Source organism: Zosterops lateralis (assembly GCF_965231275.1).
Source record: "Zosterops lateralis genome assembly, chromosome: 6".
Taxonomy (NCBI): domain Eukaryota; kingdom Metazoa; phylum Chordata; class Aves; order Passeriformes; family Zosteropidae; genus Zosterops; species Zosterops lateralis.
The window spans coordinates 19,999,650-20,027,618 of record NC_139761.1 but is presented as its reverse complement, the minus strand read 5'-3'; the positions used below and the strand labels follow the sequence as shown (position 1 = coordinate 20,027,618).

The 27,969-nt window shown below is 39.8% G+C and overlaps 1 protein-coding gene across 2 annotated transcripts in view; it reads right to left on the bottom strand.

The window, feature by feature from the left end:
• The window catches only part of SEL1L (SEL1L adaptor subunit of SYVN1 ubiquitin ligase), a 37,144-nt gene extending 14,447 nt beyond the window's left edge, over nt 1-22,697 (bottom strand). For both annotated transcript variants that reach the window (XM_083864530.1, XM_083864531.1), the window contains exons 1-14: nt 22,594-22,697; nt 15,496-15,533; nt 14,919-15,141; nt 11,290-11,457; nt 10,594-10,699; nt 8,718-8,880; nt 7,175-7,228; nt 7,035-7,094; nt 6,340-6,421; nt 5,873-6,027; nt 5,065-5,121; nt 3,997-4,065; nt 1,500-1,577; nt 286-348 (exon numbers count right to left, since the gene is read on the bottom strand). In XM_083864530.1, coding sequence (XP_083720656.1) covers nt 286-348; nt 1,500-1,577; nt 3,997-4,065; nt 5,065-5,121; nt 5,873-6,027; nt 6,340-6,421; nt 7,035-7,094; nt 7,175-7,228; nt 8,718-8,880; nt 10,594-10,699; nt 11,290-11,457; nt 14,919-15,141; nt 15,496-15,533; nt 22,594-22,669 — 1,392 coding nt within the window. In that variant the 5' untranslated portion in view covers nt 22,670-22,697. The remainder of the gene's footprint in view (nt 1-285; nt 349-1,499; nt 1,578-3,996; nt 4,066-5,064; nt 5,122-5,872; nt 6,028-6,339; nt 6,422-7,034; nt 7,095-7,174; nt 7,229-8,717; nt 8,881-10,593; nt 10,700-11,289; nt 11,458-14,918; nt 15,142-15,495; nt 15,534-22,593) is intronic.
• Between the last annotated feature and the right edge of the window lie 5,272 nt (nt 22,698-27,969).

Below are 27,969 nucleotides of genomic sequence, written 5' to 3'. Positions count from 1 at the left end.
ACAAGCTCAAATCTCCTGCTAAAATGAACACTTCTGTGCATTTCTAATAGCTTAAGCAACAGTTTCAAACTTTTGAGAAGAAAAATCAGGATGTTTCTTTCACAGCTGCTAATTCCATAGTGCATTTTTTTTACATTACAGATTTCCTCAAGGAATTTTCAGTGTAACAGAAATCGTCACAATTAAGCCTTCTACAGTACTTCCTTCCAGAAAAAAACCCAAACTGTTGACAACAGAAAGTCACACAATCGCCTATGATTAGAAAGAAGACTGCCAAAAGCTTACCACTGGAACACCTCTTCCATAGAGATAAGCCATTCCTAATCCACTCTGTCCTACTGGATTACCCTGAAAACACAGAAAAACACTTCTGCAAAGAAATGCAAAAAACCTTTATCTACATCTTTCAAATCTGTATGTCTTTAGCATCATTGAAGTATATAGTATTCAAGTGATTCATTTCTTGCTCCTAGTAGCAGTTATTTGGGGAGGAAACAGCATTTACAGTCATTTTTATTCAGTAACTACACAGCTGATGAACAGGGAAAGAACTTTCAAAATTAGCTATGAAAGTCTTCCGTGTACTTTTACAGTGCCATACAATATGCAGAGCCCATAACCCTAGAAAGATGGGGCATTAATAGCTTACTTCTCTTTAGTTTTTCCAACTTCAAAACATTTTGGGTGCTACAGGAACTCCCAAAACAACTCCAGGAACTCTAAGAAACTGTATTAAGGGCAGAATGGTGGCTGTCCTGTGGGCTACATTACTAACCCCTGCCCCTGCAAAAGCAGGCATGATGGCACTCATTCAGTGCCAGGACAGGCATTGGAACACATCAGAAAGTTTCAGTGAATGCAGGGAATGAGCACATTGAGAGATCCTCACTTTAGCACAGAGATGTGGAACAGCATTCTGATTGTGGAATGTAAGAACCATGAAGGCAGCTATCTTACAACAGTCCCTTCAGAACTTAATCTACTGTGTTTCACATGCTAAACATCCTTCCTTAAATACTACTCATGCTTTAACTGTATAAACACTACCATAGGGCAGTGACCACAGGTCAAAGACAGATATGAGGGATTAACAGGATCAAAAAACGTCATCCCAAAAAGCAAACAGTCCAATGAAATGAGAGGTATAAAACTATTATAAATTCACAAAATATAAGCACTGTAAATTCCTGTGACAAGACAATTTCAAATTAATAAACACTAGCACTTCACAGAATTGCAGACTATTTAGGTGGACATTATTTCATATTGAGGAAATAGAGTTAGACTATTGATGAGAGTTAGACTCCTTATGCTGAACACAACTCCATGAAGCACCATGGCCAGAGCAGTTTTTGACATCTTAGGCAGGCAAGATTATGGGCTAATTAATCTGGGACAGAAGTTGGAGTAGGTGTGTGCACATGGAAGAGCACATGAAGCATTTGCAGCATTTCAGAGCTAGTGCACATGTTGTAGTTCCACCTTACAGACAATCATACCATATCAGCAGCTTTCTTGAAATACTGAAGGGCTGTTTCATTACTCTGAGGTACAACATCACTTCCTTCCGAGTACATCTGAAAGAGTAAGCCATTACTGAAGAACAGCCAAAGGAGTCAGTTTAGCATGAACACCATGAAGCATCTTCGCTTTACACACTGAGAGGGAGTCTATTGTACTTAGATTATTCTGACTACTGCATTACTGAATAATCATTAAAACTTGTCCAGAAACAGAAAACACATCTATCTGCTGTAAAACTCAGAGGGTTTAACTTTCTAATGGAAAATGAACTGCCCATAAAATTAAATTTTTTTTCATGACAATACCCTTTAATTTCTACCAAAGTGCAATCAGGCAAAAATCTGAGACCAGTGGAAATCAAACTGTATTGGCAGTCAAAATCCTTTGCAAAAACAAAGCAAAAATTGGTTACTAAACACAGGTCACTTCAACAATAATTAGTGACAAAACACTCAAACAATAGAGAAAGCAGGAACTGCAATTTCTTCTGTCAGTGCCTTGAACAGCACATTGGGTTTTTTTAGGCTTTTAGGACATTAATTTTGCATCCTCTACTACAATGACAGCCTGAAAAAGATGAGCTAGAGCTGGTGCTTATTGTACCTAACCTTTAGAAGGTACTCAAATGGAGTCATAAGGATTTAGCTCTTCCCAGGCTTTACATAGTCTGCAACCCAGATCTCAGACAAGCGGCCTAAATACCTCTCTAAGCAGTAAGGCATTATCATTACTGCCAGCAGCCTGCCAGTCATGTTTTAAATTAAAAATCATAGACTAGATTTGGTCTAGATCCAACTACCATGCCATGGGCAGGGATGTTAGCCACTAGACCAGGTTTCTCAGGGCCCAAACCAGCCTGGCTTGAACACTTCCAGGGATGGGACCACCCACAACTTCTCTGGGCAACCTGTTCCACTGCCTCACCATCCTCTGAATAAAGAACTTCAGCCTAACATTTAGCCTAAATCTCTCCTTATTTAGTCTAAAACCATTCTCCCTTGTCCTACCAGTATCTGTTATGCAAAATGTTGCTCTCCCTCTTTTTTGTAAGACTCCTTTAGGTATTGGAAGGTGGCAATGAGGTCTCCTTGGAGCCTTCTCCAGGCTGAAGAACTCCAGCTGTCTCAGCCTGCCTGCATTGGAGAAGTGCTCCATCCCTTTGATCATCTTGATGGCCCTCCTCTGTATTCACTTCAACAGGTCCATGTCTTTTCAGTGCTGAGGACTGCCCACCTGGACATGGTACTCCAGGTGGGGGTCTCATGAAGGCGGAGTAGAGAGGGAGAAACACCTCCCTCAACCTGTTGGCCACTCCTCTTTTGATGCAGGCCAGGATGCTGTTTGCCTTTTGGGCTGCAAGTGCACACTGCTGGGTCACATCCAGCTTTCCACCCATGAGATTCCCCAAGTCCTTTACAAGGCTCTCAATGAGTTCATCTCCCAGTCTGCACTCGTATTTGTACAGGTGCAGCCCTCCCGTTTTTACTTGTTGAACTGCATGAGGTTCTCATGGGTTCACATCTCAGTTTTGTCCCTTTGGATGGCATCCCATCCTTCTGTTGTCACTGCACTGCTCAGCTTGGTGTCATCTGCTGAGGCTGCACTCGATCTCACTGTGCCACTTGTAAAGATTAGAGTGCACCAGTCCCAAGACAGAGCCCTGAGGGAATCCACTTGTCACCAACCTCCACCTGAACATAAAGCCATTAATCACAACTTTCTGGCTGTATCCATCCAGCCAATTCCTTATCCCCCAGATATTCCACCCTTTGAATTCATGTCTCTCCAATCAAGGATGCTGTACGGGACCATGCCAAAGGCCTTACAGAAGTCTAGATGCCTGATATCAGACATTTTTCCCTTGTTGACCATTGTTTTCACTCCATCACAGAAGGCAGACTGGTCAGGTAAGATTTGCCCCTACACAAAAACCCCTTAAATCTGAGATAACTGAAACAATGGCCCACTCTGCAGATAGATACAGGCTTTAGTGCAAAGTAAGTACAGGCCTATTGGCAATTCTGACTCAGAAGCCTCAATTTTCCACACAGAATGAAATTGGAAGAATTTCCTTCCCATTTCCTTTCCCAATTCAGTATTTCCTGCTGGGCAAAGTTTTGAGAAGCCTAGCTGTTCCCCATATACTGTGTGGAAAAGAATAGTTGCCTATTTAGAGTTTTGAATTCCATCATGGAAAAAGGACATCTAGATATTTAATAATTTGATTTTAGTTCCACCACTACTGAAAAAACCCTAAAAATTCCTAAAGTAAAGGAAAACTTGGACAAGACATTACAGACAACACTCAAATCTTGCAGAAAGAAAATCAAAACAGGAGCTAAACAGGAGCTAAATCTAACACTTAGATTTCAGAATTCAAGTTTTAGATTGCCTGATATCAGAAAGTAGGAAACACCTGCTATTTTTCGTTGCAAGGCAGTTTTCTTACTTTTGAGAGTATTTATATCTTACCTTTCCTAGAAAAGCCATAGCATGGGAATTGCCAGCATTAGCTGCTTGATTGAAGTATTCAAACGCACGCTGTAGAGAACAAGTGTTTTAACCACCATCACTACAATTTGAATAACCTTTCTTGCAAACGGAGTAGAGGCAGGTAGATTTGCCAAGTTACCAGGTTCTGAGAATGAAAGTTATCAATCCCACCTAATTTAATATATGTGTCAGGGTTCTTCACTTACATAATTGCAATATTAAGCAGCAATCCCTCTAACCAGTGTATTCCAAAAACCAGAAGGGGAAAAACCAACAAACTACAACTGTTACTATGCACAAGCCACACAGGTAAATCTTACTTTCTTAGTGTACCATCAAACCCTGTCTGGAATAGGTGAGATTTACCAATTCCTATTCTACTTTTACACAGAATTTGGTTATACTCCTTCTGACCGCTCACTATCGTCTCTGAACCCTCCTGAAGCAGTCATTTTGAGGTATTATAATGATGATGACCAATAAATAATTTCTCAGATAATTACATTAGTGGATGAAATAATCCTCAGGACTGCAGATCCTTAGCTCTCTATTTTTCAACACATACTTCAAGATGAGGTTAGCTATTTTAACTCATATAAACAAGGTGGCTAGCTTGGCTAACATCAGTAGAAATTCTATTTTCTACGTACACTTAATATCTTTAGTATTTAGAATTGCAGTGTTTTGTCTGCAGAAGCAAAATATTCTTGCAAGCCACAAACTACACTGTCATCACTAATGCATGCCCACTGCATCATGAAGATTGTACCACATTTACAAAAGCTCAGCCAGCTCCAGTACTATTTGATAAAGTTTTTATTTTTGACATTCTCATTTCTAAGATGGTTAGCCTTAAACTAATTACATAAAAAAAAATCAGTTTCATCTTCTAATCACATAAATATTAAGTTTTACTGAACAAGGCTATTGAAATTTTTACATACCATACAGTGGTACTTACACACTTTTGCATCACTGTTTTCTCAGTTATACTTTCTCTCCCTCTGCCTAAGCGCAATGTGCATCAGAGATACAGAGAAAAAGTACCTGATGATTTTGCTCTACTCCTCTTCCCCCATGCAAGTGCAACTGTCCAAGGCCAACCTAAAAATAAATTTTACATTTCAAGTAAATCACTCTTCCCTTGAGACTTCCTTTTTCTACCAATACAGATATGGGTGAGCTAATTACATGCACAAAGATAGACAATATCAGAGTTAAAGATGCCACAAAGTTCAAAGGCACAGATTTGCTTCAGTAACTACAGTACTATCCTACTTTTTCACACTAGTCGAAATGGAAATTAATCCTGGACAGACGCAACATAATGTCCTAGATGTAAAGTAACAACTGTTTGTTTGAATCCTGCCAACCTAAGTCTTAAGTCATACATGGTCAAGTTGGTTTGGGACAATTTGCCTCTATTAGCATCCTTGCCTCCTGCACTGTGTGTAGAAGAGGTCCAGCATGCACCACACACAAGTCACACAAGAGCAGGAGCAGTGAGAAACTGAAATCCCTTGTCAAGGCCAGTTTTTTTATCTAGCCTTCTTCCACAACTGAAGCTATCCTTGAAACAGTCTGCCTGGTTTCTAGTGAAAGCCAAGTCTCATTCCTAAGATGCTAAACTTGTAATGTTTTTGACTTACTAAAAAAAAAATTGCATTTTCTGTCCAAATTTTACCTTAAACACACTAAAATCTAAGTCTCTTCACATAAAAACTAATGGGGAAATAGCAAACAGGTTGATTCTGGATGAAGAGAACACTAAAGCTCCAATCTCTTTGTATATTTTATAAAGCTGTTCTGTAATTCTTGAAAATGTCTGAGTGCCATCAGATGAACTGAATTTTACCTGTGCTTGTACATCTCCCTTCTCTGCTAAAAATTGGTAATACTGGATCAAGTCTTCTTCTAGCATCCCACTTGCCATTCCTGGATTTTCTACTTCATCTGCTAAGCGAATTCGCTGAACCACTGTCCCACCAGTCAAGGAAATGTCACTAGCAACTGGAAAACAGATGAGAGAAAATTTCGGACAGGTTTTTTCAATGCAGAAGTTACACCATAACTTACTAAAACCAGATGCCTACAGAGCTTTAAGCCGTTAACTCAAGAGAGAATTAATTACTTTGATACCCTCTAAGCCATTTCAATAGAGATAAAAATAGCGTATCATAATGCAGAGCCAAATGGATAACTTGATTAATAGCAGGAATTCTCTATTTATCCTATTACCACGAGGAGTACTTCAGTATCTTCCAGTTGAATGATACAGAAGTACACAAAGTCAGGAATGTTACCCAAGTAAAAAGCTTTTACCGTGATTAGCTACAAGTCGGTAGTGAGTGAGAGCAGATTCACAGCTCTGAAGGACTCCTATCCCAGCCCAGTACCGGTAACCCTAGAAAGGAAATTATGTCAATATGGAACTATCAGTTACTTGAGAACATACTGCTTGCCATGTCACAAACTTTTTTCACATTACTTGATCAAGACTTGATGAGACAATAGGCTGGACAAAGGCCATGAGTCCATTATAGCTACATAAAAAACACATGACTGACACTGTTAAAGGTTAAACATGGCCAGCAGAGCTCGAATATTACTCAAGAAAAAGCAAATAAGAATGATGCTTAAAGGTGAACATGTAAAGCCTTTTATTTATATATAGCACCTTCTCTTAAATCTCACAATACTGATTAAAGCATTCTCTGTAAAGATCTCTTTCACAGTTCTCACTAGATTACAAAAATTTTAGTCTGACAATTCTGACTTAAGAGATGTAAAAATGGTCAATCTAAATTCATAGTAGCACATAGCTTAAAATGAGCAGAATAATCTTTGAATTAAAAACTAATAATGGGGAAGATACTACTGCCCACCCAAAACATGCAAAATGATCTAGTATTTAGACAGGGTATTCATATGAAAGACTTATGAAAATCTTAACACTGAAAATGTAGGAGTAAAAAAAACACTCTTGGACGTTTAAAGTTATTAACCATCTTACTTACCAAGATCATATGAGCGATCAGATTTCCTCCTAAAGCTCCAAAAGTGTAATACACCAGGGCCTTAAAACAAAATCATTGGTTATTTAACATCGGTCCCCAAGGAAAAATACAAGACCACACACTGAAAATTTCTGAATTACCTTAGCTTGACTAGAATTGACTCCTAGGCCAGATGCATATAGAAATCCAAGAGCCTAGAAATAAAATGAAGTTTGTCAGCACAGCTTTTAAAAAACCCAAGAATCAGTTTTCCTGGAATACATAGGCATAAAGATTCAAAGCTGCAAAGACTGTGCCAAGCGCTACCTTTGGTTTGGTGCTGCCTATATCTATGCTCTTCCCTACCCCTTTCAGAACACGAAGTTTCTAAATTATTCAGTTGCTTAGGATGCTAACATAAATTAGAGTTTCACCAAAATTCAGACGAGTGAATCAAATGCAAGGAATAAACTACTACTGCCCTGAATATCAAGAGTAGATCCAAAGGTCCTAAACAGTGAAGGTATCCCAGTTTAAAGATCCTTGAGTGAAGCTAAGCAGTATCTGTCCGGTTATTCATGTACCTAGTTTGCCTCAAACACCAGTGTAAACATCTGTGAACCACAGCCTTGCACAAATGATTTGTAACGTTTGATTCACAGACCCTATGAATTTACAGTTTTCCATCTGTTCTGCCCCTGGTTACTTGCAACTGTGACTATAAATATAAACAATCCAAATACACTGAGCTATTTGGCTGATGTTCTTTCAGAAGTTATTTTTGTTCTTAAGATTTACATAGTTATTACTCTACCTATCACACCTGTTACAGCTGATAGCTCAGAATAGAAACTAGTACAGAAGACAGCGTATATGTAAAGATGTCTGTATTTCACAGTGTTCTAAGACTATTCTAGGCAATCTGAAAGCATACACAAATTATCTCATGCAGACAGTATTGAATTCTAGATCGATAGAAGCCAAGGTCATCATTGACAGATAAGTCTCTAGAAGAAACATGTTCCTGCTTTCTATGGTAAATCAGTACTCCACCATTAAAGAGGGAACAGCTGGAGATCTGGTAGCCAAAGAAGTAAGTTAATAACTCCTTAAGAAGCTGATACTTCCAAAACAAGTGAGAACTGAACAATAGGTATATGCAGATACTGAGACATTAAATCCATAACACTCATTTTTTGACACTTTGTAATAGCAAGTAGGAATAATTCTGTATTCACAGGCGCAGGGACAAAGCAAGTCCCAACCTACTAAATACATGCCAAGTTTCCTAGGAGTTTTTATTTCCTAAATTGGTGTCATCTCAGATAAAACTGCAAATGAAAAGCCACAACATTGCCCAAAAAACACCTAAGAACCACACCATTTTAGAAAGTTTGTTGGCTGGAGTCATCTATATCTACCTGTGTTTTTGACTTATACATCCAATATTGTCAGTCATGTAACAGGAAAAAAATTAAATTAGAGGACCACCACCATCCCGTATTCCTAGTAGTCAAACATTTTTTTAAAACTCACACAGAAGATATGTTCATGTTTACTCTTAGGGTGCAGGTGCCACCTATAAAAGCACCCTAGAGGGAGTGCAATTTATAAACCATTTACAAACCTATAGAAGCATCTGTAGAATTTAAGGATATACATACTGTTTGTCCTTTACGAGAACCAATCTTAGGACATACATACCATTTGTCCTTTAGGAGAACCTTCTTCTGTTAGTTTTTCAAATAGTTCTTTTGATGACTGGATGTTCTGCTTCAGGTAATCCCCAAATAACAAAGCATAAGATACTTTCTCCATGGCCTTGGTATGATTCATGTCAGCTGCTTTCAGAAGATACTGATAGGCTCTTAAGAGAAAACAATTTCTTTGTCAACTTGAAGCAAAGCAGCAAATTCCATTCATAAACCTGAAGATTCTGGAGAGGGGTTTTGTTTCTCTGTTTTAGCCTTTATTTTCTAAAACCACATCTGCCTACAGTCATTTGTTTCAGCTACAAATCATCAACACAAGCAATAACTCATGATTTAGTTAATAGACAAGCTGAATTTTAACATTTGCTCTACTCCATAAACAAAGCAGTATGCATTTCCTCCCCTCTACGATACACAAGACATTTAAGGGCAAATGATCATATTTTTGTAGCAACTGTTTTTAGTTCTGTACCAGGTATCCAGTAGCACCACTCCCATAACTATCTTATATATCACAGTAAAAAGAAGCAGCCTGAAAAAGACAATGGAGCCTCTACAATTTGGGTACAAAACCACTCCAGTGAAAATACCAAGCCCTGGGCTCAAGACAGCTGCATACATGACCAATTTTGTGCCAAAAAAGTAATGCTAACAATCAGGAGGATCTCTGGAAATGCCTCTTTCTACTTCAGTCTCAGAATGTAAGCAATTACTTCAAAGTAATTTCACAGCAGCTGGTTTCACAGTAATCAAAACCCCTCTAACCTTACACATTATGCAGTATCAGCAAGCCTGCCTCAGCTTAGCCTCAGGGATCCTTGATAGCACTCCAAGATTTTTATTTACCTCTCCTCCTTTCTATTCTCATGTCTGTTCTTTAGGAGAGACAGAGGCAAACCTGGTTCCTCACAGAGCTTCATTTTCTAAGAAGGTGTAAGGTGTACAAGAGAACTAACACCTAATATTGCTTTAGAGTTCTTACACTATTTTATTCTAAAAAATACTACACTCAGAATCCAAGAGATATTGACTCCCTTTGTCCTTGCCAAGGTGCAGATAACTATAGATGTGCCTCATTTTTCCTCATACAAAGTAGAAATACACTCTTATTTCCACAAACAAATTTAAAATAGTAATAGTCCTCAAATATTAATCAGCAGAAGTCACCACTTAACTGAGGAAGTTGTCAACATGAATAGGAGGAAGATCTAAACTAACAAAGCAATTCTGAATTATAGTGCTAAGTCCATAGTTATTTAATCAGTAATTGGATGCATACAGAAGAGAAAGTTGAGACAAGACTGAGCAGAACACTGATTTCTTATTTTTTGTGTTGTCTACAAGCATTTCTAACAACATTCATTATTAGAATTTTAATGATTTCTTGAGCTTAAGTTTAATACTATTTTTATGGTGACCAATATCATCAGAAAGCAGAAGAAAAACCAGAGCAGGACAAGAAATGCCAATTTTTCCCACTTGGTCTTTGAAGCAGAATGAGAACTGGACTTTAACAAACATCTGGAAAAGGGCAATTATCTTGTATCACTTTCTCAGGTTTTTTCCTGGGCAGTTGCCACTTATAAACTGGGGCTAGAGAACTGCAGAATCATGTTGCATTAAGTCAATGTTTTGATGACACCCACACTTCAGAAATCAATCTTACACAATTTTTACTGCATTCAAAGGAATGCGGGCATAAATTTGTTTTTCTAATTACCCTGAATTTACTTTTTTTTATCGCTGCACAGTGATGCTGAGTCCAATAAAGCTCAAAATGTCAGGGCAGCTCATTCAAGTTCTTTCTGTTAAAAAAAGTGACCAGCCATATCATCCTTCTCTTGTGGGGGTAGATGAGGAGTACTTACACTTTCTTCTGAGCCTTTTTACTGCTTTCATTAAGGATTTTCATTCCGATCTGATAAACATCCTCAGCTTCTTGCATCTGCCTTCTCTTATTAGACTGCTCTTCAGCTAAAAAAAATAAAAGTGTACATAAAAAGCTCCAATTACACACTCAAGACTATCCTCTCAAAATTCCTATTGGTTCTAAAGGGTAAGTACAGCCAGAAACATGCTTTTGAACACCAATAAACAAACTAAGTGATTACAAAAAGCTGCCTAATGGATTTGTTTGATATATTAATACATGATGTTTTCTTGTGTGATGTCTCTCATGTACAAGTTTGCTGACAAAATGTTCTTTTCATTCATTGCTCAAAAGCAAGCTGTGCAGGTTCCTCCTTCAGAAGGATGTTTCCTAGAGAAGGGTTGCCTCTGTGCAACAAGTCAGTAAGTATAATGGGCAACACTGTCAAACCTCCACCCTCCTACAGCCTCAGAAACAGTTTTATAGATGCCCTCACTGCAAGATTTCCAAATCAGGTCTGGGAACTGCCATTTTTGAAAACTTCTTCCACCATGAAAACTCTGCTTTTATAACTATTTGTTTATTGTGGTATGAAGTGGCCAGGGACTTCTACATGCTGAAATAAAGACTGTTAAGAGGACTGAAAACACTAGCCTAAAAAAGCATTCCATGAATAAGACAAAAGGTTGCTTACATTCACAGAAGCCCCACTTTTGATCTTTCTTGTAATCATAGGTTGTTGCACACCAAAGCCTGCCATCTTCCCTCCCATCAGCAGTGCACTCCGCATATTCCTTCTCCATAAACAAAAATGGAAAGTGGCAAGGTTCCCCATCTGCAGTGCCTCCAATGGCTGTCAAAACTGAAAACACACATCCAGCAATTAAGACTACTCTCCTTTATTCCCAAATTAAAATCATATATTACATAAAGAAAAGTGCTCCTATGTTGGTTTTAATTTCTATGAACTACAATTAATCAAGTTTTCACTAAAATTTCTAATTTACAAAAGCTTGAAAAGGCAGTTTTTCTAAATAGCACTTGAAAAATATAATTCTTAGTTTTAATTATGAAATGAAGCAGAAGGTATGTGGTTTCTCATATTCTTAGTTCTAAGCAAAGAAAGTATCATTTTGACTGGAGAAGGCAAATCTCAGTTACCTTTTTATTGCCTACCAAAATAAACAGTCTTTCCTTGAACTTTCTCTTTCTCTGTAAAAAACATGTAATGGATGCCTGAAGTGCATTCCAGAGCACATTCATTTCAGCCCCAGGGTTGGACACAATCACAACAGAACACCACACATCACAAAATGCTATATTTGAAAGTCCTGCAGTATCAGCAGGGACTAGGCTGGAACATACAACTATATGGAAAGGCTTAAGTGAAATCATTACGATGTAGATGAAAAGATTCTCATCACTATGAGGTCAGTAATTTTCTATTCTTGAAAATACTTAGATTAAAATCATTATGTCATTTTGCCAATATATTTAGTTGCATCCAAAATGGCTTTGAACAGCACAATTTATTCACTTTTCATGCACTAAAACTTCAAAGGTTAATGACTCTAGTATCACAATATTTTCAAATAAAATCAATCTTCTATGAAGACTAAGAATTCTCTAGGTTTTGAAGATGGAAATATTTCAATTAGACTTTTATAAAAGTTTTCCTCTTTCACTAAGCTAAATCCAACAGCTGGGTTCAGCTTCATCTGAAACCTTTGCAAAATCATGCAATTGACATAATCAATTAAAGAAGTTTTTCAAGTTAACTTCATAATTTTTGTAGTTACAGAGAAAATTGGTTCTTTTTTTGAGGGTCTATAATTGAAAAGTCTAAAGACTATACTAATTTAAATATTTAATTTTGATTTTTTGAAGCAAAATAAAGTCTTCAGGTATAGCTGGACCTGTTCAAACTGCTCTTCATAACTGGATGCCTTCACACAGATTCCACCACATCAATCCAACTTAATTATACCACAAGAGAAAAACTGAAATTTTCAGTAACTGCACTCAAAAATAATGTGGTAAGATGCAATTAGCCTAGAATACTTTCAGACATTTGTTAACTACAAATTAATACACAAACTCCTGCTAAGGGTTCATGTAACTACAACTTATGGGACCTCTGATCACTCATTTGAAAAGCTCCCAGTCCAGGGTATCAGCACTACTAGAGGGCTCATAGTTTTACTTGTAATTGTTTTGTACCTTTTTTCCTGTGTGGAAAGCAGTTTTACACAGTGCTCTGAATGAGATGTAGCTGCATACTAAAGTTAGGAAATTACTCTACCTCAGTGCTCCCCTTTGCATTTTTTAATTTCTAAATTCAACCATAATGCTGTTTTTGCTCCCAGATAATAACTAATTATTTAACCCAGATATTTAATTAATTAATTGCTTCCAGATAATAACTAATTAACTAACTAAAGACTAATCCCAAGAGCAACACAGCAATGCAATCACAGGTCAAAAAGCTCACAACAGTTATTCACATACTTAGACATTGATAAATACTAACGGAGGCAAACAATTTACCCAGGGGATAAATTAGCTTTTGTCAAACCAAATGCTCCAGAAGAAATTTACCTCTTTACTATCTCTGAATAAAATACACGCTATTTCATTATATTTTGTCCTAATTTACTTATGTCTCATTTCATACTTCATGCTGCAGGAAACCCATATATAGATTACTTGTAAGTATTGGCAATATTATTGTAAGATTCTTCCAAATTGGAAAACCAATGGAACAGGAATTGCCAGCTTGGTATAAATCTGTGAGCAATTTTGAGCAAAAACTTTTAGTACGGTACTTTAGTGTTATAAACCCCTAGAACACGAAGTAGCAATAAATAAAAAAATATCATTTTCTTTACACACAGTCTCCTCACTCATCAGAAGAGAGCAGGACAACTTTCTAAGAAAGTTATAACCTTTACTATCACTAATTCTAAATTACTGATTTTTTTGTTCCATGGCCTACAAAATACGTATGGAAGTTCACAGAATATACTTTTGTTCCACGCAATGTCATGACCATACAGAGCAGTTAAACTGTTTGTAGAAAAGCTTTTGTCCCTTAATGCAGTCCTGCACCTCAGATAGATACAGAAAGCACGTATTTTCTATTAGAATTGCTTTTTTAAATGAAAAATTCCTTCATTCACACTACTTATTTAATTCATAAGATGTCCCAAGAACTGTGTAAGACTTAAACTTATGGTTTTTGAAAGGAACTTGCAGTATGTTGAGAGGTAGAGTTAAAAACCTTCATTCCCGAGGAGCCAGTTGGATATATTTTTGTAGGAGATTAAAAGTATCTTAAAGTTTACTTTTGAAATAGACTGCACTGACTAAATATGGTGTTTAGCTCACTGTTTTGTGGCAGAAAGATATTTAGTGGATTTTATACACTTTTTTCCTGTACAACACAGCATCAAAAACAACAGTTAAGCCTATTACTCAGTTTTCACAAACTGATATTAGTTCTGCTCTAATAAGGAAACAGCTTGGAAAACACTCAGCCATTAAATGATAGATCTCATTTAAAAACTCCTGCTTTCTTTTGACATTTCAAATATCATTAGTACCCATAACTGTATTTTTCAGTAACACTGAAGATTTATTTTTTATGGACAAATGAAAAAGAAAAGTCTGCTGCATAGGTTAAGGTACTCAACTGTGCCATCTAGTTATCATTGACTACTAACTGCAAATCAAAAAATAAAAAAAATCATGTAGTAAAAAAGCCCTACTAGAATTTCCTGGGAATTTAGGCCCAAGACATAAGGCTTTACCTATATTTAAAAATTTCATGAAGTTTACATGGAATTTAGATGCTGACCTCAATGCTGTTCTAGGAAGCTTGTCTTTACATTACTATTTGTTCCTTTTCTGTCAATTGACTCACCAGGCAAACAGTCAGGGGATTGAAAGAGACTGATGCAAATTTCTCTTTGTATTTGCTGGTGTACATACACAGAGCACAGGATTTGTAATTGACTTCTATTTGAAGAAATCAGGAACTTCTCTATTTGATAGTTAAAGTTTTACAGCAAGGTGGAAACAATAAGAAAAATGGAAAATTCTTTCAAACACATCGGAAAATAACTACTCATTTCAATTACAATACATTTCAAGACATTTTGATGCTACTTTCTAATAAAAAGGCAGCAATTACCATTCCATTGCAGAAAGGTTAAGACACTAGTTATTTCATATGTTCAAAATTACTGTTTGTGTTCACCCATGTGCTGGAGTTACTCAGATGCATCTATGTTGCCACTTGTTCAAAAGTCTGTGAGCAGTTACCTGGACTCTGTACTTCCGCTTCTTCCAAATCCTTATTTAATAGATTTGACATTTCTAGAGAGTTCAACTCTTCCAGTGAATTCTCTTTTTCCTCTTCTTGACTGTGAAAGTTCTCTTCATTCTCTGATTGAGAGTCTGATTTCCCAGATTCAAGGAAGATCTGACCTGCTACCACTCGAGTTCCTGTGGAATGATCCTTTACCTGGTCCTCTGCAGATAAAGTCTGAAGGAAGGCAGACACATAATTAAGAAGATTGAAACTGAGAAGCAGCAGCTGGCTTAACTAACCATATCTTTTAAGAACTTTTTAAATGGACTAACTTAAACAGTAGAATCAAAGTAAGCTGAGCTACCTATCAGCTCTCATTACCCCTCTATCCCTTTCAGGTCTTTGAAAAAAAAAAAAGGTTTCAAACTTGTAACACAGTATTAATTTACCTGATGCACAGAAAAAATTAATGAGACAGCAAGAGCTACAGAAAAGCTTAAAACCTAAAATCAAATTTTTGTTCTGAATTTCAGACCTTTGCTCTCATTCCACAGGTAAAACAGAATGACTAGAAACTTATCTCCTCACCTTTGACTCCAGTGATTCATCTTGATTTCCTTCTTCATCTAGAAGAGATACAAGTCAGTAAAATGCTTTTCCATGAATAACTATCTCAAAAATAAAACCTTTAGTTACAATACTGCACCGTGGTTCTGAAATATTCTAATGTAAGTTGACTAATACACTTCAGAAAAACCTTGTTACTGTGACAAGGAGAAATCAAATGTTTCACAGATGATCCTCTTCCTTAAATTATGCCAACACAACTGTGCACTTCATTGTGAAAAAAGTGTAGTTTTCCTAAACCCAAATCACAGTCTGAATGGCTTGAGTCCAGTCAAACTACTTAAAAAGGTTTGCATCAAGTGAAAAAGGCCTATGGAACATAAGGTTTTTAGTGACCAAATCAGCCTTAGTAAGAAGGGCATCAGTAGCAACCAGACAGTTGTATTCACAATCCCATGGTTGTAATTAAACATTGTCCTTTACAAAATGCCAGTTCGTTCTGCCTGACCAGCATATTCAAACCTTCATATGGAGGTTTCTCTTCAAAACTCCGCAGAATTTGTTTGTCTTTAAGATACTCTTCAAGATATGCAAGTCTTGTTTAACTGTCATCTTTCTTGTCTAAAAGCTATAGGATATTTGATCAGAAAGGCTGGAAGGGGAAGAAATGGTAAAGAAGAAAGGCTATTAGGCAGACACCTAAAGGAATAGAGGTGAAAAAGTGAAGATAATCAGAAAAACTTACTTAAAACAGCTTCACCGTTGTTTTTCAGAATTTTTTTCTGCAACAAGTGTTTTGTTCCTTTAACTAAAATGGGCTACTTGTGCTTCAAACAGCTTGGTCTGTGCTATCATTTTGATGGGAAGCCTCTAAAATTATCATCACTGAGATGTGACTGTTCAATCATCAGTATCTGATACCACCTCATTTCAGCAAACAAACCCCCCTACATTTGAAAGAAGATGCTACAGGCCCCTCCCTCTCTCTGGTACACAACTCACTTACATTGAAATAAAAGCTCAAAACATGAACAGACCACTTAGCAAAGCTGCCACTAACTCCTATGTATAGAAATCCTGCCTTCTGAAGCTCTGGGGTGCACAATGCCCTGCAGCAGTGGCAAAGCAACGATGGGCTGGAGACCTACACTGAGACTGCAAAAGGTGTCTAAACTGATAGAAGTTAATGCCCCATGCATGAGATACATTTAGTATGTCACAGTTAGCCATGAAAGGTTATCTGCACAAACACTTCCAACAGTTTAGAGAACTCCGCTGACTCCTGTAAGCACTTAGCAAACAAAACTTGCACAATTTTCATTCTCATGCAAGTAAAGTGACTTACCAGAGATAAACCATCTCTGAAGTGACAAATTGCAAACAAGACACTTCCTCCCTCAGGTCAAGTTTTGAAGCATACTACTATAACCCTTGCAACTAAAGGGTTAATCTTGGAAATCCCTTTCTGGAATCTAGATTCCATATTGTTACTTGAAGTACAATCTTTGATTGGAACAAGCAAAAAGATGAGGGAGAATTCAAGTTTAAGCTGTAACAGTGTAATAGAAATTAAGAAAAATTGCAAAGACTTATAAGTGAAGCTACAAATCTGTGGTGATGAGATGATTGAGGGTACAACTGAGACATATAACAGCCTGCTGAGCATGGTGAAGAGGATGTAAAGCTCAAAGAGTCAGACTGCCAGCAGATATGGAATTAAAAGGACGTAGAACAGTTGATGCGGGTAAGTAGCTGTCCTCTATGGGTCTGAAAATGAAAATGTGTAGAGCACTTCAGAAAAACTTGTGGAGACAGCAAAGAGCACTCCAGATGAAACAGACCCTGCAAGGAGCAACCAAAACAGCATAAGAACACACACCAACTTGGAAAAAAAAACCCCATTATCAGGCATAAGGAAAAAGCAAGGCTAGCTGCATTTTTGGCAGAGACCTCAGGGCTTAGCAGCTTGAGGTAAGGGCGTTTGTGAAAAGTCATAACAAGTTCTACCACTGAGCTTTGACACTCCAGATCATGATATAACAATTGGTCATTATATTCAGTAAAAGTGCACGTACATTTAGGATACTTGCTGGTGTTCGAAATTATGAAAGAAGTTGTCATTTACCATGTTTACCACATATTACATTCTATTATACTAAATAATTTTGACCTAAGACCAAATGCCACCTTCAAACTTCAGAGCTTGTCAAGACATCCAGACATGCTTCTGGAGAGCAGGAAAACTAAGACAGGGTAACCTACCCAGAACCTTGTATGCTCCTTTTAATACACACAAAGCACTTATAAAGTACCTGTTACTGCAGCAGAAAACTTTTTTTTTTTTTTTTTTTTTTTTTTTTTTTTTTTTTTTTAACAGCTATACCAGCTAGTGTGATTGTTTTTGTCTGTACAAAACCAGCCTATATGCCTGACAGCACTAGAGCTTTTTAACATTTTGGAAAAGGCTTCACTAACTGATTTCAATCTGTGGTGGTAGGTTCACTTTATGTCAAAAGACCACACAAGAACAAATATAAATAGGTTATACTGTCTATGCACACATACGAAAGGACAATTTTATTGTAACTTCATAGGCAAAGCAAAAGGTTTGCTAAACTGAAAGGCAAGAGACACCTGAGCAACACAAAGTAGAGCTCACTAAGTGTTTGCTCTTCTTCCTTGAAAGTAAATAAACCTGTTTCCTTCCTATTGCATCATTTAAATTTTCTCTGAAGAAACCAGCTTGGTTACTGAGATGTTGTACTTTAATGATTGTGTTCAAACAGTGGTTCCAAAAGGCACTAAAGCAAACCAAAATATTAATTTAACTTTTCTTAGCTTTGAGACTTCTAAGGTATGCAGATGAGGTTGCAGAGATAAATGAATAGTACGACTAGAGGAGGTATCACAGCCTTGTTTTTTCATGGAATTGCTGACTAATATGCACCCACCACTTATAGAAGTGTTTACTCCTACAAAACAGTTCAGAAAACTATTCTGAAAGCGCTAATGAAAGGTCTATGAAAGGTCACAGCTGGACCTAAGAACAGTTTATCAGTCAAGGCTGAGCTACTGAACTAAGTCACAGATGTTAAGTTTACACACCTGCTTCAGAGATTACAGCTGATAGTTGAGCTTGTTTTTCCACACTTCAATTAAATAGAGTAACTAAGTTTTTTTTATTGTTATTCGGATCTATTACCAAGGCTGTCTAATTCTATGAACCTCCTCTAAGAGGGCCAATTTGTTAAAGAAGTTAGGGAGTGCAATGATCTCTTAAAAGCAAAAGGTAGGCAAAAATACCTGTGGCTCAAGTGGACAGCTGACAATGTTGCACAGAATGCTTCACTTACAAACAGTGCTGAGCTATAGACATTGCTGGGTAATCTCATGCCAGCTAAGACCTTAAAGCACTTCACAGAATCAAAATCTTTTTTCAACCATACACCAGTTCATATATAATTAAAATCGGCTTTAAAAAGTATTCCTTTTTCCTCAATTAGAAAGGCCAGTGTTCAAGCATGCTATGTATATATACCAAAAGTACTCTGGCAGCCTATGCTAGAGAAAAAGATCCTACCATATGCTGGATAAGATACTACCATTTTTTGAGAATTACTGTTTTCAAGAGAGCACTAGAGGAGAAAAGGGTAGAACCCAGAAGAGCTATGCAGTGTGATTCAGCAATAACGTCATTAGCTTGAGGGAGTTCAGCAGTTCCAAAGTTTTGCTGTATTAGAAGAACAGATCAACTGACATTTCATAAAGCTAAAGGGCTGCTACTACTGACAAGAAATACCTCTGGTTTCAATGTTAAAACGGTCACCCACATTCAGGAAGTAGCCAAAAATTCTGTAAGCTAAGCAGTCTCCCACAGTTCTGATGAATCCCTAACTGATTACTGTTGTCAGTTTCCTTCTAGTTTTTGCCAAACTCTTCAAGCCTCAAACACTATGAGAGCAAAGCAACTAGTGGGATTCTGCTGAGAGCAGGGATCTCCCAAGTGGAGTGTGCACACCTCAGGAGTATGCCAGCCAACCCACTGGGGCTGCAGGAATAACTTACCTTTTGGACTGTTAATACATAAAACTTTTCTTAACGCAGTGGTCATTCTGCCTTTATTTCATTCTTTTTTTCATTTGTGTTATTGTGCATGCTTTATGAGGTACATAATATATTAGAACAAGAGTACATCAATGTTTAACTTACCAAAAATACACCTAAAATGCATGCTAAAAAAATCTTTCTATGGAGAGGGGTGCATGAACAGAAATGGTTTGGCAGTGACTGCTTTACAGCATCCATGAGAGATCTTCTGTAGTATTTTTGGCAATGTCTTTCAATATTGTTTTTGTGCAAGTGACTAGATAGACACTGAAAGAGAACACATCTATTTATCCAGTTCTTGCAGGAAAAAAGGAAATCTGAAGAAAAAAGTTACCTCAGACTGCTTCCCATCAATTTTTCGACTGATATATTCAGCACAGAAGAAACAGACCCAATGGCATAGATGTTATTCCCATTATATGAAGCTTTAAAACATGCAGTGAGTTAAGGAGAATCCTTAAGTGGCACCTATTCAGCAAGAATAGTTCCAAAATATCCTTGGCAGCAAGTAAATTGTTCCCAGCTACAATCTGTGCAAGATATTCATTTTAGTTCAACCAAAAGGTTGAGATATAGGTCAATGCTCACCCTGAATAAAAATCTTTTTTCCAGTGTCCTTGCACTTGCTGGCTAACTAGTTACAGAACTTACTTTCCAGCAGTTCCTCAGTAGGAACTGAGATTCCCAACTGGCAACAAGGCAAATAGTTTAAGGAATATTTTTCTCTCAGGTAAGTAAAAAAAGAAAGGTCAGGAAAAAACACTGAGCTCTGTGTTACGGAAGACTAGGAACAGAAGTTCTCCACAGGTATATGAGTGCACTTCTTTGTCCCACCAATGAGTGGGACAGTATAAAAACATCTCCCTATCACTGAAATTAGCCATGGAATACATAGGAGAGTCACAGGAAGCATCACTTCCTCTCTTCAGGCAGAATGAGAACATTTTTACCTTTTAGTCTGTGAGCAAGAGGAAAATCCCAGTAACCAAATAATACCAGCAATCTCCAAAAAAAAAAAAAAAAGGATTTTTTCAATGTTTTTAATGAGTGATCAGCAGGTGAAGGCCATCATTGCTGCGATGAGCAGAAGACAGCTAGTTTAATCTGGAGAACATGCACACACTTAGCATTTTTAGCTACTTCTGCCAATGCTTCTTAATATCCTTCCCCATGCCTTCATAACCTGCAGCAATAGCCTGTGTTTAAAAGAATATAGTGCCCTTCTCCTTAGGCCTGAATTTTCTTGCATTCAACTCAAGTTGTCAATAAATTGATTTAAACAAAGTTTATGATGATAGAGTTATATTTAAAATACTCACTATTAAAAAAAGTCCTCATTAAAAACTCTTCCTAAAGTTAGGAAATGTAATACTTGGACCACTTTGACTCATTCTTCTTAAAACCCCTCCCACTGTACTCACACCCCAGATGACTCTTCCCAGACCAGACATTAGAAACAATTAAGTATTCAAGGAAGCATTTAATACACAGTCCCAAGGCTTACACCAGTCTCTACTACAGAAAGTTACAGTGGGAAATCAAAGCATAAAGTAAAAACAACTTTCAGAATGATTCTTGTCAAAAACTGGAGCAAGAAATTTGTTCCTCTCATAACTTTCTGCAAAAAGATGGACTCTGAACACCCTCTCCTAATTAATCGTGGATATCAACAGTTTGATACTACAGTAGCAATTTAGGTTTGTAAACAGCTCCTAAGCCTACATTCATGTCCTGTGCTTTCCTTGCATTATTAATTGTATTAGACTGAATCTAAACATTTTGTTTCTACAGACTGAATTAAATTATCAGAACCTCGAGCTCACAAACTACTTTGTGGTAGTGGACAAAGAGCCAAGACAGCAGAGCTGCAAGGCAGTACAGCCACTGGTGCACACTTGACCAGCCCTCAGCACCCAACTCCCACATACACAACACACTGTTCATCTGACATTCACAGCCTCATCTCACCTCAGCTTTTTTCTTCATATACACGATAAATGAGAGCACGCAGTTCAAAAGTTTGGCCACATCTCTCTGGTTTCACAGAACTTGTGTGTATCCTTTCCATAACTTCAAAAGTGCCCTGCTGGCTTATAAAGTTACCCACAAAGCTCGTATGATCCGAGGTACAGTAATATTACTTTAAATTTCAACTTCCTACCGCATACAGGAAAATGAACCCCAAACTACTGAACTCACCTCTAGAGAAAACCTTAAGTTACTTTCCTGAAATAGTGGAAAAGCAAATGCCCAGCAGCACCACATATGGCTGTCTTTAAGGTAGTGGCTTCTGGCTTTATAAATAAATGCACCGCACATCCCCCCCAGCAGCCCGTGGTGGAAAGCAGAGTGTGGGAGGTAGAAACCTCAGGAAAGGAAGTAGGTGACAACAACACGTAAGAATCAGACAAAACCCGAGCTGCAGAACACCAAAATAGGGATGGGGAAAACAGTATTATGGGGACATAAAACAGGACGCATAAATGTTCTCTACATATCGAGGTGGTAAGACGTTCTGATAAGGCTGAAATCAGCATTATCAGCGCCTCGGGGATAAAATGCATTCTAGGGTGAAAAAACGCCTCACTTCGGTTTTATGCAGTGCAAGCACTACCAAGTGGGCTCCCAACGAGCTGTTTAAAGGCAGGCACCGCACTGAGCAATGCGTCTGGCCCCACCAGGCCCGGGGAGCAGCGCCGGTGGCAAAGCTCAAGCCAGCCGGGTCCCGGCACCCGCGGGCAGGGAGCTGACAGGAGCCCCGCTCCCCCTCCGCGCAGCTCCGCTCCGCCGCCTCAGCGCCCCGGCGAGCTCGGCGCTGCCCCCACGCCCCCCAAAGCCTCGGCCAGAGCACCGGGTGGCCTCTCCCGCTGTGGCCGCCTCCGCGCCCCGGTGCGGGCGTCGGGACGCGCACAGGCACCTCTGCCCCCCTCCCCCGCCGCAGGCCGCGGGGGGCAATGCCGCTACAGCGCCCGGGCCCAGGGGGACGCAGGGAGGCGGAGCCGCGGTACTCACCGGCCGCGGGCAGCGCTCCGGCCGAGAGCACGGCCAGGCACAGCAGCAGGACCACCCAGCGCGCCCGCCGCCCCATCCCGCCGGGCTCTGAGGGGCCGCGCCGAGCGCCCCCGACTCCGGCTCGCTCGCCCCGCCCACCGCCCCGCCGCCACCAATCAGCTGCCGCGCTGACGGCCGACTACGGGCCGCTGGCAGCCGCACACGCAACCCCGGGGAACGGCTGGCTCTACATGGCCCGCTCCCATTGGCTCGGCTCGTCCGTCACGCCCTCCCGTTAGCGAATAGCGCCGCACGTGTCTCAGCGACGGCCGCTGCGCGAGCAGTTCCTCCCGAAACGGCCCTTTTCCATTGGCTCGTGCGCCGATCCTACAGCCCCCACAGCCCCTTGCGATGGCCGCGATGCCGCCTGGGAGCGTGTGCTCCCGGGGACCGGCAGCTGAGCAGGGACTACGTGACCCACAACGCCCCGCGCCGTTCGGCGCGGGGCGCGAGCGCGGCGCCCCCGCCCGCAGCCCCGCCCACTCCAGACCGCCCAATTCCGGCGGGTGGGATACGCTTCGTTGACCAGGAGTGTCAGCGGCAGTAAATTAAATGTATGCCTAAACCTGCACATATGGAGTATGTGAAACATAAAGAGTTTAGTGCAACTTTATCTTCAGAAAGGCACCAGTTCTAGAAATGGGTGTAGCGCTCTGGGACGCAACTCTTCGGTTCTCATGAATTGCATCTTTCTGTGGGCCAGTTAAAAACCGAACGAGGAAGGAACAGCAACCGAGCCTTTAATGGACTGAAACACGGCTGGGGGTGGATGTCACCGCGTCACAGGACTGCACTGTTACGCAGTGCTGTGGTGAACTGTAAAGTGGGTTTTCCCCGCAGTGTCTCAGTGGTGTCAGGGCCCCTCACCTCACAGCGCTGTCCTTGGGATCTCTGCAGGGCCACAGCGGCCCCAGCGGCTGTTCCTCCCATGGGACACAGTGCCGAAAGCTGTGGCCAGTGCAATCCCACCCAGGGCTGGCTGAGGGATACCAATGTATTTTAGGACAGAAATCTTCCCTGAGAGATGTCTGATGAAGCGTTCTCCTTTTATTTTTTTTTCTGAAGCAAGCTGAAAAAAACTTTATGAGAACATTCTGCAAGGAGAACTCTTGGGAAATTGCTCTTTAAAATCTACCAAGCTTCATACCTCTCCCACTTGTGCAGTTTTTCATTAAAAAGGTACATTGGTTTTGTGACAGATTTTTCTAGCAAAAAGTTATTTAATTCTTTTATTTTCTTAAATTAGTATACAAAATATATAGTTTTAGGCAGACTAAATTTCATATCTTTTTAATGATTTTTTTAGAAAATATTTTACTATGTTTTTAAAAGTTTTTGCATGCTAACTTCTGAGAAAACCATTACAAGGAGAATAACACTCCTGTATCTCCAGTGTTCATGGCAGTTGGAGGGTTATGATTCTACCACGGCCTATATGCAAAGTAAGAGAAATAATACAGGTGTTATTTAAGCAGTCTAAGGGGGAGAAAAGGTGAAAATTGCCATGGTTAATAGCACCTGGTCTGTAAAATCAAATGCCCAGTCACAGGGAATGAGGGAGAGAGAAGCAGTGATGCAGGAAGAAGACTCTTCCAGTATATTTTAGAAAAGAAGTTGTTGCCAAAGCTTTTGTGAAGCTTTTTTTTTTTACTCCAGTCAAGAGGAACAAGAAAGATGTAGCTTGAAGAGCTGTCACCCAGTCTAGACCAGTAACAAACTGTAGAGGTTACTGGTGGAGGTTGATTGCAGAGGTTAGGCAACACTGTGAACCACCAGCATTTGCGTAAATAGAAATGCAGATAACCCAGGCCTGTTTCTGCTCTCCAAATGGTAAGGGTTGGAGCTCATTAGTGAAAACATCAGCCGTTGCTTTCTAGTTTCCTAAATATACCAGCATTCACAGGTCTCTGTAATATCAGTGTGGGCTCCAATACACATGCCTAGACTCATGGCCCTCACCCATTATTTGGGGCCTCTCCTACTTACCAGGAGAGTCTGGCTTGATCTTCAGTACAGAACAGATGCACACACTGTTCTCACAAGCATGCTTGCTCAGACATGAGATCTCCCACTGATGGAATGTCCATGCACACACACTGTGTCCCTTACATAGCTGCTGACTCAGAGCTGGAGTCTTTCCAGATATAGATCTTCTATTTTATGGCTACTCATGGCTACAGCTTAAGGCTGGCTAGCAAAGTGTACGTAGGTGTACACGTGGATGTGCATACACACAGGTGTATGCACAGTTAAATTCCCTAGTAGGAAATATAAACAGTCTGGTGTCTCCAACTGCTGGCACTTAAACATATGGGCCCTGTGAGCCACAGTCCCTGCTGCAGTTGTTGACATTTAGACCCCACCAATACACACCCTATTGCCAGTGGGGAATGATCCCTTCCCCTCTTGCTGGCACTCAGATCTCTATTGTATTCCAGTCTTTCTGTTGTCACCTGGATCTACAACCTGGTGACCCGTGGTGTGTTCTCCAGCTGCTGGCAATTGGACATTGTAGCACTCATGTAGGACAGAGTGAGGTTACAAAGGTAAAGTCAGTAATAGAATTTATTAAGAAGAAAGGATGCACTGGGTTGATAATGTGTTGATCACGTATTGATCATGTGGCTCAGACAAATGTCCTATGTTTATTCCTCTGCTATCTAGCCATATCTCAACTTTCCTTACATTTTTCACTTCCCATAAATAAGCTATAATTTTTACATAACCCCCACAAGTTCTTTTTATTTTTCCATGGTTTTGGTACACTCTCAGAAAGACTTTCAAATATGCCATCATACTTACAAAGTCTTGATTTCTTCTCTGTTCCCTCCTCTGCTCCCCACTCCCCCTTGCCCCTGCCTATGTCTAAGTAGTTCTAACAGCCCATCAATCAGTGAATGAAAAGTTCTGGTCTTTGTCTACCTTATTACCTGCTCATTAATGTTTGTGTATTCATTTCCTTTATTGCTTTATTGTTTTCCTTGTTGCTCATTACTTCTATTACACTGAATGGTCCTTAACTAAAGAGCTTAATGAACCAGATACTCTTACAGTCTATGTACTCTTACAGTGACATAGAGGAAAAATACTCTTGCTTATTTAAGGTCCTGAAATCATGCTGCTTTTTGTATTGGTTCTGGTTTTACCTCTGTTATTGAATTACTGCTATCACTTGCTTTTTTTTTTCTGTTCATTTTCTCAAGGGAAGAGCTCCAGTTATCTTCAATGAGATTTCCTATAGGATTTAATGAAACCTGAGTATTACATGCTCACCACAATTGTAATGTTAGAGTCCCAGAGGCATGACTGAGTTGCTTACATAGATTTCTTCTGTGTACAAATTGTGCTGAGAGCTTCAGATTGGTGCCTAGTGTGGGAACCCTCCAGCGAGAACAGTTGGTGTGCTTGCACTAAAAATAATGTTATCCAGTTGTCTGTGTGCTCGAGGTCCTGTCTTTAGATGACAATGAATAGCAAGCACAAATGAGTCTGCAGGTGTTACAGCAAAACAAATGCTAGTCTGTTCTGGAGATAAAGTATAGTGACATCAGGCTGACCTGTGTACAAGTCTGGTGAAAACACAGTATTTATAATTTAAAAAACATACAGATTATTGTTTTAAGGCTGTGTAAAATCCATAGATTTGTATTCTAGCCCCTAATTTTCAGAAACTGGACAAAATGAAGAAAAGAAGAAACAGTCCAACTGTTAAATGTCTGTAATTGGAAATCACATTCTGCTTGTGGTCTGTTCCCTTTCTGTACTATTGAACAGAATCACAAAATCACAGAATTAGGTTCTCAGGGACCTCTGGAGATCATCTAGCCCAACCCACCTGCCAAGGTGACCTGTGACCTAGAACAGGTGACACTGGAACTTGTCCAGGTGGGTTTTGGGTATCTCCAGAGAGGGAGACTTGACAACCTCCCTGGGCAGCCTGTGCCAGTGCTTTGCCACACTCATTGTAAAGTTCTTCCTCATGCTGAGGTGAACTTCTTGTGTTTTAGTTTATGGCTGTTACTCCTTGTCCTGTTGCTGGGCAGCACTGAAAAGAGTCTGGCACCATCCTCTTAACACCCATGTTTGAGATACTAATATGCATTGATGAGATCTCTCCTCTCCTCTCCTCTCCTCTCCTCTCCTCTCCTCTCCTCTCCTCTCCTCTCCTCTCCTCTCCTCTCCTCTCCTCTCCTCTCCTCTCCTCTCCTCTCCGGAAGATGTTCCAGATCCTCATCATCTTTGTGGCCCCTGCTGGACCCTCTCCAGTAGCTCCTTCACTTTGCTGTATTGAGGAGCCCAGAACTGGACATGGCATGCTGGATGTGGTCTCACCATGGCTGACTAGAGGGAGAGGATCAGCTCTCTTTACCTTCTGGCAATGCTCTTCCCGATGCATTCCAGGCTATCATTGGCCCTTCTGCTTGCAAGGGCACTGTTAAGTCCCTTCCCATGCAAGGGACATGGTCATCCAGTCATCCTCCAGGACTCCCAGGTCCTTCCCAGCAGTGCTGCTCTCTAGTATGACAGCCCCCAGGTTGTGCTGGTGTTTGGGGTTCTTCCTCCCCAGGTGCAGGACCCTGCACTCTGCCTTGTTGAACGGCATTAGGTTTTTTTCCACCCAATTCTCCAGCCTTTTCAGGCAGCACCGCCTTCAGGTAGATCAGCCACTCCTCACAGTTTTGAATCATCAGCAAACCTGCTGAGGGTACATTCTATCCTTGGCTATTGATAAAGAAGTTGAAACATGCACATACATGTGAATTCTTGTATATTTGTGTGTTTTTCACGTGATTTCCAGAGAAGTGTCTTATGAGTTGCAGTGCAGATGAAATTAAACCTTATGCTGCCTGCAAACTAAAATTTTCATATATGTTGCACTTCAGTTGCAATTATGGATTTAGCAGTGTCAGTTATTTTAGTGGCAATTTCTAGAGTAGCCTGAATTACTTAAAAGTAAGAAAACCTCAATGGGGCTGAAAGCTTTCAAGGGAAAATAGGACAAGATAACAAGTACAGCGTGGAAATGGTTCAAGGGTAAGTGGGACCTGGTTTTGATGTTTTTCTTCCGAGCTTGTGAGCTCTTTTCTTGAAAGTTTTTGTGCAGACTGCAGGCTCAAGACCAAAGCCAGAGCTCTGCTCAGTGATCAGGCAAGGAGCAGGATATTTATTACGATAATAGGACTGGGTATTAACTGGGAAACATCTCCAGAGCTGTAATTCTGGAAGGTACACAATGCCAGATGAAGAAAAGTGCATTTCTGATAACATATTTTGCTCTATTAACTATGCCCTAGCTTTCTGTGAACTCTCAGGTATCACTTTTGTTTATGGAATGCC